We start from the raw sequence: 15,000 nt of genomic DNA on the forward strand, positions 1-15,000 counted from the left end.
AGAAAGGCAGCTCAGCCGCCTGGTCTTTTCCCAATCTTCAACGGTTCAGTTTCAGCGAGCCTGTACACACCGTAGACTCAGATTCCTATTCTCAGCTGACAGGAGTGGAAACCGATGTGGTCTTCTGCATCAAAGTTTAACATGTTGTGGGATCTGAGCTGCTTTTCTGCTCAGCACGGATGTAACGGGTGGTTATTTGAGTTACCGTAGCCTTCCTGTCAGCTCAAATCATCCTGGCCATTCTCCTCTGACCTCTCTCTCATTAACAAGGCACCTCGGCCTGCAGAACTGCTGCTACCCGGATGCTTTTCTGTTTTTCTCACCACTCTGAGTAAACTCTATAGACTGTCGTGTGTGAAAGTCTCAGGAAATCAGCAGGTTCGAAAATACTCAAACCAGTCCATCACTCAACAACAACAAACTCACTTCATTTCATCCAAATAGTCCAGTTTCCTTCCTCCTCCCAATAACATGCCAACAAGACGATTGGCTATGCTAAATGAACATGCAAATGTGTGTGTGTGTGTGTGTGATGCCCCTTGATGGATCAGGGTGTATGCCTGCTTCACACCTAGTGTGCCTGGTATTTATCATGTACTATTCTTTAAGTGGCAGCATTTATCTCTCATGTGGCCAAGTGAAATGAACGATTACCAGCGTCTCTCTCGGCATCTGTGATTCCTCGGGACTCGAGTAACACGGCCACCATTCCTAGACACGCTGTATCCATGACCTGTGCAACCCTACATCACTCACACGCATCCTGCAGCGAGTCACGCTGCTGACAACATACTGACCCAGGGCCACGGACACACTTCTACACACAGAGCACGCCAGCCAGATTTTTATCTCCGAGCCCACCTCCCACATTTTCTGTTAGCCACTTCAGCATGGCCCCGGTTTCCACTGTGAGAGCACCATACAACTGTGGAGTAATTACAGGAGGATGAAGAATTTAACCTTGCTCCGTGTGCAGCGCAGGGAAACCCCTCTGTATCGTCATGATAACATTCTGGTTACGAGGATAGGAAATGAATTGGATATGAACCCTCCTAGGTCTCACAGCACAATCAGAGAAAATGTCATGGCTAGTTTCAAAACTTACACTGTTGCTGACCGGTTTGATGTAAAAGGTCGAGCACGTTATCTTTTCCAGTTATTTAACATCTCTGATATCTCAAGTTAAAGGGAAACATTAACAAAACCTTTGTCTAAGAGATTACTGCTACAAGTTCAATAACAACTACTACTACTACTACTAATAATAATAATAATAAACTTAATGGTCTGTTCTGTATATTGATATGGCTTCGGTAGCTAAACAAAAAAGTATGTATTAGTGAGCATAAATAATGTAATGTGTAAAAAAACAAACATGGTGGGGGGGGGGTATACAGACACTCTATTAAAATATATGTAATCGTTAAATAAAAACAAATCAAGATCTGGATATAAATGCTGCAGAACTAAATGTTCTCGTGCGTGTCATTCTAAGACATTGGCATCGGTTGGGAAGTGTTCACGCAGCAATCATGGTGAAGGTGAAGGAGCTTCCTAAAGTTCTTAGAAACAACACCGGAATGAACAAAGCTACACGGCAATAGCAAGGATGTTAAACATCCCTGTCAGTGCAATTGGTCTGAATAAAATGCAAGTGGAAAGTTCATCTAATCGTCCCCAGACGGGTCATCCACACAACACCCTCCGAGACTAATGATAAGGTAGGTAAGAGAAGCCAGCAGTCTCTCAAAAAGAGTTGCAGGATGAATTGAAAGCAGCATGAACACATACAATGTCAAAGGATATTAGGTGTGTACATTTGAAGTGAATATACAGTCCCCTCTGAAAGTATTGGAACGGCAATTCTTTTGTTTTCACTATACACTGAAGACATTTGGGTTTGAGATCAGATGATGAACATGAGTTGCTAGATCAGAATGTCCTGATATTTACATCTAGATGTGTTAAGCGACTTAGAACACGGCAGATTTTGTTTGAACCCACCCATTTTTCAAGTGATCAAAAATATTGGAACACGTGACTGACAGGTGTTTCTTGGTGCCCAGCTGTGCCGAGCTGTGCCCTGATAGACTGCGTGCTTAAACAATCAACAGCTCTGAATGTCTACTCTAGCTCCGAGAGCCGAGTTTTGCATGTGAAGACTGCATTTGTTGTTAAAACGGATAAACCAACATGAAGACCAGAGAGCTGTCTATGGAAGAAAAGCAAACCATTTTATAGCTGAGAAAAGGGTTCAAATCAATCAGGGCCATTGTACAAACATTGGGCATAGCCAGTACAACTATTTGGAAAAGAAAATAAACCAAAGCTGTACTAACAACCGGACATGGATCCAGTCAGCCAAGGAAAATAAGAGCAGTTGATGACATAAACATTGTTAGAGCTGTGAAGGAAAACCCAAAAATAACAGTCCGTGACATCACCAACAATCTCCACAGGGCAGGGAGGACGGTATCACAGTCCAACATTTGAAAAAGACTTCAAGTGCAGAAATATGGAGGCCACACCATAAGATGCAAACCACATCAGCAGTAAGAATCCGAAAGCCAGAGTGGAATTCTCGAAGAAATACAGAGATGAACCCAAAAGATTAACCGCTGGAAGATTAACCGCTACCAAAGTGATAGAAAGGACAAAGTGTGGAGAAAGAAAGGATCTGCTCATGATCCAAAACATACAAGCTCATCTGTGAAGCATGGTGGAGGTAGTGTCATGGCTTGGGCTTCCATGGCTTCTTCTGGAACATTCTCACTAATCTTTATTGATGATGTAACTCATGATGGTAGCAGCAGAATGAATTCAGAAGTCTACAGAAAAGTTCTCTCTGTCAGTTTACAGAGAAATGCATACGAACTTCATCATACAGCAAGACAATGACCCAAAACACCTTCAACAAGGGACTTCATCAGGGGGGAAAGTGAAGGTTTTAGACTGGCCAAGTCAATCACCAGACCTTCACCCAGTTGAGCAGCATTTCACCTCCTGAGGAGGAGACTGAAGGGAGAAACCCCCGAAAAACAAACAACAACTAAAACAAGCTGTGGTACAAACCTGGAAAAGCTACAAGACAGAAGAATGCAACAGTTTGGTGATGTCAGTGGGTCACAGTCTGTAGCTTGCTTGCGATAACTGCAGTGATGCAGAGAAAACAGCGAAGAGTGCTTACACATAAATGTTTAAATGACCTCATAAAAATACTTTAATAAGAGTCGATTTAGTCAACAGAACTGACTGAACGAATGAATCAGCGATTATTTCGACACCGATGTCAGCATGAGCAGAACTCGGCCAAGTGAAGAGATGTGTTGCTAGATAACTCGCTGGAACTTTTCAGTTCAGGAAGCATCTGTAGTTTTCTCAGACGTATATAGTAGAAGGGATTTCCCAGGCCAGCACAGAATAAGTAGGCTTTTGCATCCGGTAAATGTTTATATTACTGTGTACTGTGTTCAGTAATGTGCATTAATGGGGAGCAAATAAACGTGCAGTGTTTTGTTCACGTTCACACGACAGCTTCTGTTTTCACGACCCGGGGCCTTTCTGTGACAAAGAAAGGAACCAGTTATTGAATTAAGATGTGGTCATCTGTGGACAAAACATGAAAAAATGACACCGCATGCCTCATTGTTCTCGCGTTTTCCTGTTCTCTGTGCTAGCATACCTTCACTTCTGATTCCTCTCTCGCTCATCCATTTCACTCAAGGCCATCTGTAAGACATAGTCTGTTCTCTTGACAATAGCTGTCCTACAATCTGGTCACCGCATAAAGGACACTTAATCTCTCTCTGTCTGTTTCTCTCTCTCTCTCTCTCTCTCTCTCTCTCTCTCTCTCTCTCTCTGTCCCTCTGTCTCTCTCGCTCTCTCTCTCTCTGTCCCTCTGTCTCTCTCTCTCTTTCTCTCTCTCTCAGACTGGCTCTCTCACTCTCTCTCTCTCTCTCTCTCTCTCTCTCTCTGTGTCTCTCTCTGTCTCTCAGACTGGCTCTCTCGCTCTCTCTCTCTCGCTCTCTCTCTCTCTCTGTCTCTCTCAGACTGGCTCTCTCTCTCTCTCTCTCTCTCTCTCTCTCTGTCTCTCTCTGTCTCTCAGAGTGGCTCTCTCGCTCTCTCTCTCTCGCTCTCTCTCTCTCTGTCTCTTTCAGACTGGCTCTCTCTCTCTCTCTCTCTCTCTCTCTCTCTCTCTCTCTGTCTCTCTCAGACTGGCTCTCGTTCCCTGTTATCAGAATGAGTGTTTATATGGGGAAGGCAAATATTGATCTTTGTGTAGCTTTAACCTTTCTTTTTCTCATTACTGCTTTTCAAAGAGCACAGGAAAGTCAAAGTGTGTGTGTGGTTTTTTTCTTTTCTTTTTTTTTTCTTACTTGCCCATATCCTGAAATAGGACGTATTCGCGGACCTGCTGGTTACTATTGGCTTGTTCTCTCAAAATGCAGGTGTGTGTGTGTGTCTGTGTTTGTGTGTGTGTGTGTGTTAGATTAAGGTGTAGCCTAGAATTAATTCGATACATTAATAATTATGTCAACGGAAGGTCAGCACAAGGATAGTAAGGGTGGGGTGGTGTGTGTGTGTGTGTGTGTGTGTGTGTGTGTGTGTGTGTGTGTGTGTGGTTATTATATTCCACGAGCTATCATAATGCAAAATACTTTCTGTGTGTTATCTGTTTAGTATCGTAGAATAAACTGGAGAGATTATGTAAACAGAAACAGTGTGTTCATCCTACTGCGACTTTCAGGTGTCATTCAGGCCACACACACACACACACACACACACACACACACACACACAACCAGTGGGACATAACAATCTGTTTCCTCAGCCTTAGCAAGTAGGTGAAGAGAAAACATTTTTTCCCTCTGTCTCACTCCCCCTCATTCTGGCCTGTACGTCCTGCAGAGTGATGACTATATGCAGTCTGTTTTTTGAGCTCAGAGAGTTTGAAGGCTGTTTATTTTGCCCTGAAGGGCATTTAAAGGGCGAACTAGGTGACAGCTTAAAGACAGGCCTTCTTCAAAACCCACTATTACCTAAATACACGTCTTCTGTTAGAGGATATTCAGCTTTTTCCAAAAGGTCCTCTACCAAGAGCTGTTTGAATTCACCAGTTATATCAGCGTTGCTTGTTATGTTTCTTTAAAAGAATGCTGCATCATTAAAAATGATCATGTCCTGGGAGTATAATAATGTATAATCACAAAAGTCATTAAATAAGGAATAAGATTAGGGGTAGTAACTTTAGTTACTGTTACCACCCGAATATAACACTACGTCCTGACGTTTTTTTATTCCTCTTATACCAGAACGGAAAATGGATGGATGGATAGTTAGCCTTACAAGTTAGCTCATATTGTATATACTCTACTTATTACAGTTATAAACTCCAGCCTCTGTTGTTTACTCTCTCTTATCATATAGGTTTGTCATGTTACTGAGAAACTTGTCTGTCTTGGAGATTCTCCTGTGTTTCAGCTTTACTGCTGACTGTTAAAAAACACTGACACTGGAGACTCCTTCCAAAAATATCTATTAAACATCTCTAAGGAGAATGCACCATATCAACAATTACACGTGATGTTTATGTGGACTGTCAGGTAGCCGATACTATAGAAAAGATCGGAACGAACACATTAGTATGCACTTTAAAAGTCCTTTTAATGACTCTTCTAAGGCAGCTTGAGAGACTTTGTGTGTTTTTAATGTGGCTCTTATTTGAACATGATAAACACATTTTTCAATAATTGTGATATTTCTTGATGCACTATATAAGGGGGGGGGCGCGGGTATTTGTTAATGACATGTATGGAGCGTTGTGAATGACCGAACGCAGATTTGTTGACATTAATACGCTGCATGATTGTGTATGTGTGTGTGTGCGTGTAAACAGACTTCCTGAAGAGGCATTTGGAGCAGTATGTGCGGACGCTGGAGGTGCCGGTGCGGATTGTGCGGATGGAGCAGCGCTCCGGTCTGATTCGTGCTCGCCTAAAGGGGGCGTCACTGTCCACCGGTCAGGTCATCACCTTCCTGGACGCTCACTGCGAGTGCACCATGGGCTGGCTGGAGCCGCTGCTCGCTCGCATCAAGCAAGACAAGTGAGCACTACAACTCCCACAATGCAACAGTGACTACGTTTACATGCACAACAAATTCTGTTTAAGGTCTATATTCGGGTTGGAGCCATATTCCGAATACGATGTTTATATGCGTACAGGCATCGGAATATTCCTGTATATATGGTTGTTGTAAGTATGCCTGAGTTGAGATTCCTAGCCTACAGCTAAGTATCTGTTAGCACCCACAATCCCTTGCGGACTGAGCATGCGCATATATCTCCTTTCAGTGGATTTTCTCAATAAGGTGTTTACATTTCCGATTAAAACCGGCATATTCCAGAAGTGGGATTCAGAATTTGGGGAATCAGATTATCATCTTAATCTGAATCGGGCAATCAGATTGCGGCGTTTACACGATCAGTCCTAATACAAATTTTGCCAAATTCCGATTCATATTAGATGTAGTCATTGTCAAACTGGGATTGACAAACATGTTACAGACTCCACAGCCCAGCACGGTCAAACTTGACCAGTACAGCACTGCCGAGCCCCGGCAGGCAAACTTTACAGATCCGAGAGTCAGCCTGAAGACTTGAAATAAACATTTAAATAAACATCGGAGCATTAAAGTGTGCTGTATGGCTGATTGGAATTATTGTCTAGCTGATCAGACCTGACGCCACTTCTCTCATCAGATCAACTCGAGAGAAAGTAATGTGTGTGTGTGTGTGTGTGTGTTGGTGGGTTTTCTTTTCTATGAGATGGCCACACACACACACATTTGTCATTGTTGTTGTTATTATTATTATTATTATTATTATTATTATTATTATATGTTTCCTGAAGAAACGTCATTCCGTTCCAATGTATACAAGACATAGAGGAATGACGATAAAAACCCACTCGACTTATGGGGACCTTCTGTTGACATGTATGGTTCCCACCAAGAACATGCACTGCAAAAATCACCATCTTACCAAGTGAAAGTATTGTGAATATAGTCATTGATTCAGTGCTTCCTATTCCAACCAGTTATACCATTAATAAACTCATTCCCAGACATTGTTTTAGACTCTTTTTTTTAAAAAGCTTTTTAAGCTATTTTCTTATTCTGTTAGCCGATAATTTAGCTTCTTTTTCAACATAAACGCTTCAAATGAGCAAAAATGATCTGATCTGCCATTAGAATGAAACTATTTGAAGCTTGAAATCAGAATTAGGTTGAAGTCTAGAAATAGGTTTAATAATCTTATATTTGGTTTATGGTACGCTTATGACAGGAAAAACAGGAAAACTGGAGCATATTCCAGATATTTTCACTTGCTGAGATGATGCTATTATTTGTGTTGTGCATACACACAGTGCACACACACTACACACACACTACGCACACTGCTCTGGGCAAACGATATAATGAATACAGAGAGCTACACTGTATGCAGAGCATTAAAACAAAACTGCTGCGTTTGTGCCGATTATCTCACACACACACACACACACACACACACACACACACACACACACACACACACACACACACACATAAAGTATTTGCAGCCCTTATTCCCAGCTGGCAGCAGACAGATTGATAGCTCTTAGCTGTGTCAGCATTTTTTTTTTTATTTTTTATTTTGTAGTAGTTAATTACATGTTGTTTTGGCTCGACCTCAGGGCGTGTGTGTGTGTGTGTGTGTGTGTGTGTGTGATGATTGTAATGCAACTACATGCCTTGTATGGTTGTGTTCTACAGCTCTGTATATAGTGACAGAGAAATCTCTCTAATACTCTGTATTGTTTGCTCGAGGCTACTTGTGAAGGGATCGTTACTAAATGATTCAGATGCTGAATGCACAGAAAAAGTACATAAGTGTGTGTGTGTGAGAGAGAGATTTATGACTCTCAGAACTGTTAGACTGAGTAATAAGTAGCGAATGAAATCTATTGGGGACATGCTGTTATGGAAAAATAGTAAAGCACAGGATAGTATGATGCAGCCTGACACGGAGTGGCGTTACCGTTACTGCTGCTTCAGTCCTCTTATATCACAGCAGTTCGCTAGCAATAACATTAAAGAATGACACATCAGACTTTTCATCCATGTACCGTTGTGGAACATCTGCGAAACACTGCGGAAGAAAAAGATGCAGCTCGCATGCATGTTAAAATGCAAAGTGCAGTTACACCTTTCCTGTGACGGAAAGCTTAATAGGAGAAGCACTGAAACCGGAGACTCCTTCCGTAAAGGTTCGAATTCTGTTGTAGGAAATTAACCAACAGCTTCTGACCAATCAGCATCGAGAAATCAACAGCGCTGCGGTGGGGCCGCACGAGTCAGCACGAGTGTGTGACTATTTTATGTGTGCGTCTGTGTATATCACAGGCGAACGGTGGTGTGCCCAATCATCGACGTGATCAGCGACGATACGTTCGAGTACATGGCGGGCTCGGACATGACGTACGGAGGTTTCAACTGGAAACTGAACTTCCGCTGGTACCCAGTTCCTCAGAGGGAGATGGACCGCAGAAAAGGAGACAGAACACTGCCTGTCAGGTAACACACACACACACACACACACACAGATGCACTTTTCTACACACTGACCTGTGTGCGCAGTGGGATTAGACGTGAGCGTGTAAAAAGTGGGTGATTCACAGAGAATATTTTCATGAATCATGTCTGGAAACAGTATATATGGTTTTGTGAGTACAGAATCTGTAACTAAAGCTTGTCATGTGCGTTATTGCACATTCAGTGTAACGTGAGATGTATTGAAAGACAATAAGAAGGAAAAATGAATGTAGGTTTTGTTCAGAAGGTACCTGTGAATGAGGTACCTTGGTGCACGGTGGCTTAGTGGTTAGCACGTTTGCCTCGGACCTCCGGGGGTTGAGGGTTCAAGTCCTGCTTCTGTCCTGTGTGCGTGGAGATCGCACGCTCTCTCCATGTTTCAGGGGTTTCCTCCCGCAGTCCAAAGACATGCGCTGTAGGCTGAATCATTTCCAAATTGTCCGTAGTGTGTGAAGGGGTGTGCGATTGTGCCCCGTGATGGGTTGGCACCCCGCCCCGGGTGCGCTGTGCCTTGTGAAGCGGCACCGAACGCTTGAGAAAATGGGTGGATAGATGGTACCTGGGAATAAAATAAATGACGAGAGGCTATTATGTGGTGAATATCAAATATAGAAACCACCTTGGTACTATTAATCATCGTTTTAAGAAATGTTCTGATCGTTTAGAGTATAACCTTGATAAATCCTCACGTTATTAAAAACCTAATGAACTAGAAACAGACCTCTGCTAATGTAATACCTGCTATTCGTATTAATTTATGCACACGATCTCCATCCGTTCCCTGGCTCATTTTCAGGATGAGCAAATTATAGCGCAGTGCCAAATGAATCAATTCGTCTAGACACCCCTGGGTTTACACGTTCACACGTTTAGGTTTAAGGTAAACATGCGAAAAAGGGACGAGGTGTGTTAACCATCCCTCCCGGATTTAGTGACTTTGCGATCGCAGACATTAACGCAAAATCAAGCAAACGCCGCATTATTCAGAGGAGCTTGTAATTGTTCAGAATTACCACAGACTTTCCGCAGATTCGGGCTACACGTTGCGTAACAGCGTCACAACACGCTCTCAGCCAAAGCCGTCTTCGGTTCACGCCCATCGAACATGCGTACGGCTAAAAAGTCTCGTTTACCAACAAACGTAGATTTCCGGGGGAAAAAAGCACAAAAATTCAGCAAAATCAAGCATTTATGGCTGCAAAAAAAAACTTAGCTGACCAGTTGAAAGATGCAGTTCTTTGCAGACCGTTTGTAAATTTGCTTGCTGCTGCTGTTGTTGTTGTTGTTGTCATTATTGTTGTTGTTTATTGTGTGTTATTATGTTTGCATCTGTAAACCAGCCGTGTTTTGTCTTTGATGAAAAATTGAAAGGCTCAGTGATTCTCAAATAGACTCTTAGGTAAAAAAATAAAAAAAATAAAAAAGAAACTCCCCCAGCCATCTGCTTTATTTGAGTACTGAAATGTCAGTGTTTATCTTTTAGTTGCTTTTTTTTTTTTTTTTTTTTAAATTTTGTAAAGATCAGTAGCTTAAAAACAACTCCTTTAAACCGTAATATTCTTATTTGTAATTTGTTCCATTTGTTGTTCACTAAAAGAAATAGTTGACAGATTATATGGGTTACGGATTGTAGTGTGGTAGAGCGAGCGGTAGAGCATGTGTGAGGCAGATATCAGTGTGAAAACATCTGGAAAGCTAGTTAGACAGATGTGTGATTTTATGGTCTGTTTACAGCTTTTCCTGTTTGCTCAGTCTCAGTGCTGTAGATCTAAAAGCCCTGCGTTCTGCGCTGTCAGAATGTTCTGTCTTTAACGCGCTAATCCACATGATCTCGCGTCTCGTAAGTCGTGTGACTAGATATCACGGTACATTTAACTGCCTCGTGTAGTTTCTTCTACAAGGTCTGCGTTTGCCATGTGGAGATGTCGGCGTTTACTATACACAGTAGATACCATACACATTCTCAGAAATAAAGGTACCGAGCTGTACTTTTCCTCGCCGCTGGGGTGGTTTCATCAAGGTACTGTACGTCTTTTGTGTCTTTTTGTATGTATGTACAGTATAAAGTAAAGCTTTAAAGGTACATCGGTGATCCTTAAGGTCCGGAGGTGTACCGTTTAATTGCCTTTAATGGAACCACGTCATGGACAGGGGGAAAGTATAGATCGCTACCTTTTTTCAGAGAGTTCTGCTTTCTAGACATCTACAATAAAGGATGTTGGATCTGTTCTTCATAAGATGATCTGCTGCTTCACGGAGCTTCTTCTGTGCCTATGACTCTGCTGTAGCGGACGATCCCACATGGATTTGCTCTCCCAGAAAAAAAAGTTTATTCCCAAACCTGCCTGAGTGGACAGTCAGACATGGATATTGTAGAATTGCACTCAAGAATCTTAACGAAAGACTGTCCTGTGCTCACCCCAGGATTCTCATTTACAGTACGATCATACTGCGCATCCTTTCGTACTGTCCAGCTTTATAGTACACAGTACCATACTCCTTTTTTTTTTGTCGTTGTTTTTTTGGCCACTGACTTCTCTGCTCATTTTAGATCTAATGCTGCTTTGTGACTATTTTACGACAAATAAAACGGAAGATTGAAGAGCGTATGTCGATGGAGCTGTTGGAATTTGCAGGCTTTTCTGAGAATATAATCAGCCCAGAGCTTCTCTACAACTTTTCCTCACGCTGGGTTTTTTTTTGTTGTTTTTTTTTTCCATTTTGATTTTTTTTTTTTTTTCGGCGAGAGGTCTTTGCTCTTACTATCGGAGCGTGTCTTTCTGAGACACAAAGCAGCTTAGCTTTCACAACCAACACTGTGGGATATGAAAACAAACAGTGAGCGATGAGAACAACAACAGGTCCTCACCAGTGGAAAACAAGTGGACCGAAAGCTGGATGGAGAGCAAACAGGAAAGAGCCGAGTGCCCAGGGAAAGAAAGAACGAGGGAGCAATATTTCGAGAGAGCAAAGCAAAATAGTTGTCAAACATAGTTGTTCAATAACAGATGATAAGGGACAAAAATGCAGAAGATAAGATCTTATTCTCCTGAATGATGTGTTTGTTCCTCTGAGAGAGTGTGTGTTAGAGAGAGTGAGAGCGAGAGAGAGAAACAGGCTGGAAGAAGCATAAAGAATGTAAAAGATGATCCATAAGCTGAAAGGCCTCATTTGCATTCTGTGTGTGTGTGTGTTTCTGTGCTTCTGTGCAGGACTCCTACCATGGCAGGTGGACTGTTCTCTATAGACAGAGATTACTTTGCGGAGATCGGAACGTACGACGCCGGCATGGACATCTGGGGAGGAGAGAACCTGGAGATCTCCTTCAGGGTTAGTTTTAGTACATTTATTAATAGACCAGATGGATGTTTTCTGTTTCAAACCTTTTTTTTTTTTTGCACACACAGGACATCATAACACTATTTATAAATGGCATATTTCCTGTATAGGGAGTCCAAAAGGGTTGATTTAGAGATTCGATACTGGATTTCTTTATTTGTGATTTACTTTCTTTTCAAACATGTAATTAGCTAGCTTGCAACACAAGGCCCGATTTACTAACATTCTATACGACGAGTGTTCATTTGCATGCACAGTGCAATGAGCCTCATGCCAGAACCAATATGTAAATGAGATCTCCACGTGTCCTAATTAGCTCTGGCGAGTCCGTACGTCAGAGAGACTTCTGGAAGAGTAAAGTGGAAGGTGGTGAGATGTGTCAGAAACTCTTGGAGTATAGACATGACATTCTTCTCATAAGGTATATGTGAATGAAAACCTTTCCATTCATTTCACTAAGGTGTCATTTCTCACCATGGAGTTACTAACACATTAGTGAATTGTGTTATTTTATCTTTAATTTGATTATTTTCACAATCTATCACATTGCTGGTGCATAATGAATCACGTTTCATTGGGATTTCTAAACAGTTAATGGTGGCATCGACAACGCGTTAGCATTTTCCTCTACTCGGCTTCAGGATACACTGGTGTGTTTGGGGTAACAGCTTGTTCAGCAGGGAAGCAGAAAAAATCTGAAATATTTGTTAATATCATGGCAAAGTTCGTTTCTTTCCGTAATTTAATTCAAAAAGTGGAACTTTCATATATTCTCGATTCATTATACATAAAGTGAAATGTGGAAACTTCACACTGGACTTCAAGCAGCTTGGACTCTGTGCCTCTCCACTCTTCCTCCACACTCTGGGACCTTGATTTCCAAATGAAATGCAACATTTACTTCCGTCTTCCCCAGGATTGTGGTTGTGTGTACTGAACCAGACAGAGATTAAAGGCTCAGGAAACCTTTGCAGGAGTTTTGAGTTAATTAGCTGATTAGAGCTCTTCTCAGGTCGACATTTCTGCATTCTAAATTCTTTATTCGAATATTTTGAGATACTGGATGTTTGATTTCCATGAAGCCGTAATCATGAAGAATAAAGCAAAAAAGGCTTGAAATATTTCACTTTATGTGTAATGAATCTAGAATATATGAAACTTCCACTTTTTGAATTTAGTTATAGGAAGAAAAAAAAATGAAAGAATTTTTTGAGCTGCACCTGTACATGTGGCGAAGTATCTTTCTTGCTTTTCTAATGAGCTAGTTAGTGAGGTTGCTACACCATGCACTACCCAGGAGTGTAGCAGTGTGGGAAAACATGTCAGACTTCCCTGTTAATGAATTCTGTTCAACAGCCAACAACAAAAATAAAAAAAAAATCAGGCTTTGATAAAAATAGAGTTTTTCTGCCAGTAATATAATTTTGCATCTCTACTTTTGGAAAAGATAAATGGCGTGGCTTGCAAAAGTATTTACCTCTCTGGGAATTTATCAGATTTGTCTGAATTGCAAAAGGATAAATCCACATATTCTCCCTGTCAGTATTTTTATTGCAAACTCATGCTCACTCACCGTGAATTTCAAACGTCAAAATTAATTATCGGTTGGCAAGTATTTCAAAGAAAATGTCAAAAAAAAGAAAAGAAAAGAAAAGAAAAATGCTGGTTGTTTAAGTATTCAATTCTCCAGGTTCCAGAAGCTCCAGATGAAAGATATTGTCTTAACAAGGACACAACTGACTTATAATTGGCCTTCAACCGTGAAATATTAAATCAGCTCCCATTTACTGAACAAAAACCCACCTCATTTGAACTGCCTTTGAAGAGACTGAAGGAAAGGAGTGAAAATGAAGACTAAGGAGCATTCTAAGGAAGTTAATGGTAAGGTAATAGAATTTCATAACTTAGGAATAGGATGTAAAATGATATCTAAGAGGTTGGACGTCCCAGTAAACACTGTTGGAATAATAGTGAGCACATTCAGTGGAAGCTCCATCACACCACCCTGGCACTACCTAGACACGGCCGTCCCTCAAAACTCAAGGGACTCAAAATCAAGACAGACTGTTGAAGGATGCCACAGTGAGGCCAACAGTCACTCTGAAGGGGTTACAGAGTACCGTGGCAGAGAGAGGAGTGAAGAGGCACCAGACAGCCATTTCAAGAGCTCTGCATAATTGAGGACTGTATGGGAGAGTGGCTTGAAAGAAACCATCGCTCAAGAAGAGCCATATGAAAGCACAAGAGTGGCCCAGGGAAGATCGCTGTGATGAAACCAAGATCAGAACAGCGGTGGCTAAAGGGTTAAATCTCTGTGTTACTGATCAGAAGGTCTCAGAGCCCTTGAGCAAGGCCCTTTACCCTCTCGATAACTGACCCTTCGCTCTTAACAAGCTGGTATTTGCGAAGAAAAGAATTTCACTGTGCTGTAATGTATATGTGACAAATAAAGTTTCAGAGCACTATATGTGGTGCAGACATACTGCAGGTAATACCTCAATTAACACAATCCCTACAGTGAAATATGGTGGTGTCAGCATCATGCACTGGGGATGCTTTCTTCCTCAGAGCCTGGGATGGGATGGGATGGGATGGGATGCTTTCATCCTCAGAGCCTGGGATGGGATGGGATGCTTTCTTCCTCAGAGCCTGGGATGGGATGGGATGGGATGCTTTCATCCTCAGAGCCTGGGATGGGATGGGATGGGATGCTTTCATCCTCAGAGCCTGGGATGGGATGGTATGCTTTTCTTCCTCAGAGCCTGGGATGGGATGGGATGCTTTCATCCTCAGAGCCTGGGATGGGATGGGATGGGATGCTTTCATCCTCAGAGCCTGGGCTTCTTGTCGAAATTAAAGCCAGAATGGATTGAACAAAGTACAGGGGGATATTACAAGAGAACCTGCTTTAGCCCGAATAAAGCTTGAGAGAAACGTCCCTTTTCAGCAGGACTTTTTAATGGTTAGCACGTTCGCCTCACACCTCCAGGGTTCGATTCCCACAGTGGCCCTGTGGGTGTGGAGTTT

The 15,000-nt window shown here is 42.0% G+C and overlaps 1 protein-coding gene across 3 annotated transcripts in view; it reads left to right on the forward strand.

Moving 5' to 3' along the window:
* Positions 1-15,000, forward strand: part of galnt1 (UDP-N-acetyl-alpha-D-galactosamine:polypeptide N-acetylgalactosaminyltransferase 1) — a 136,102-nt gene that overhangs the window by 107,823 nt on the left and 13,279 nt on the right. For all 3 annotated transcript variants that reach the window (XM_017453280.3, XM_017453277.3, XM_053674980.1), the window contains exons 6-8: positions 5,897-6,104; positions 8,446-8,616; positions 11,847-11,964. In XM_017453280.3, coding sequence (XP_017308769.1) covers positions 5,897-6,104; positions 8,446-8,616; positions 11,847-11,964 — 497 coding nt within the window. The remainder of the gene's footprint in view (positions 1-5,896; positions 6,105-8,445; positions 8,617-11,846; positions 11,965-15,000) is intronic.

The sequence above is a fragment of the Ictalurus punctatus genome, chromosome 23 (genome assembly GCF_001660625.3).
Source record: "Ictalurus punctatus breed USDA103 chromosome 23, Coco_2.0, whole genome shotgun sequence".
Lineage (NCBI taxonomy): Eukaryota > Metazoa > Chordata > Actinopteri > Siluriformes > Ictaluridae > Ictalurus > Ictalurus punctatus.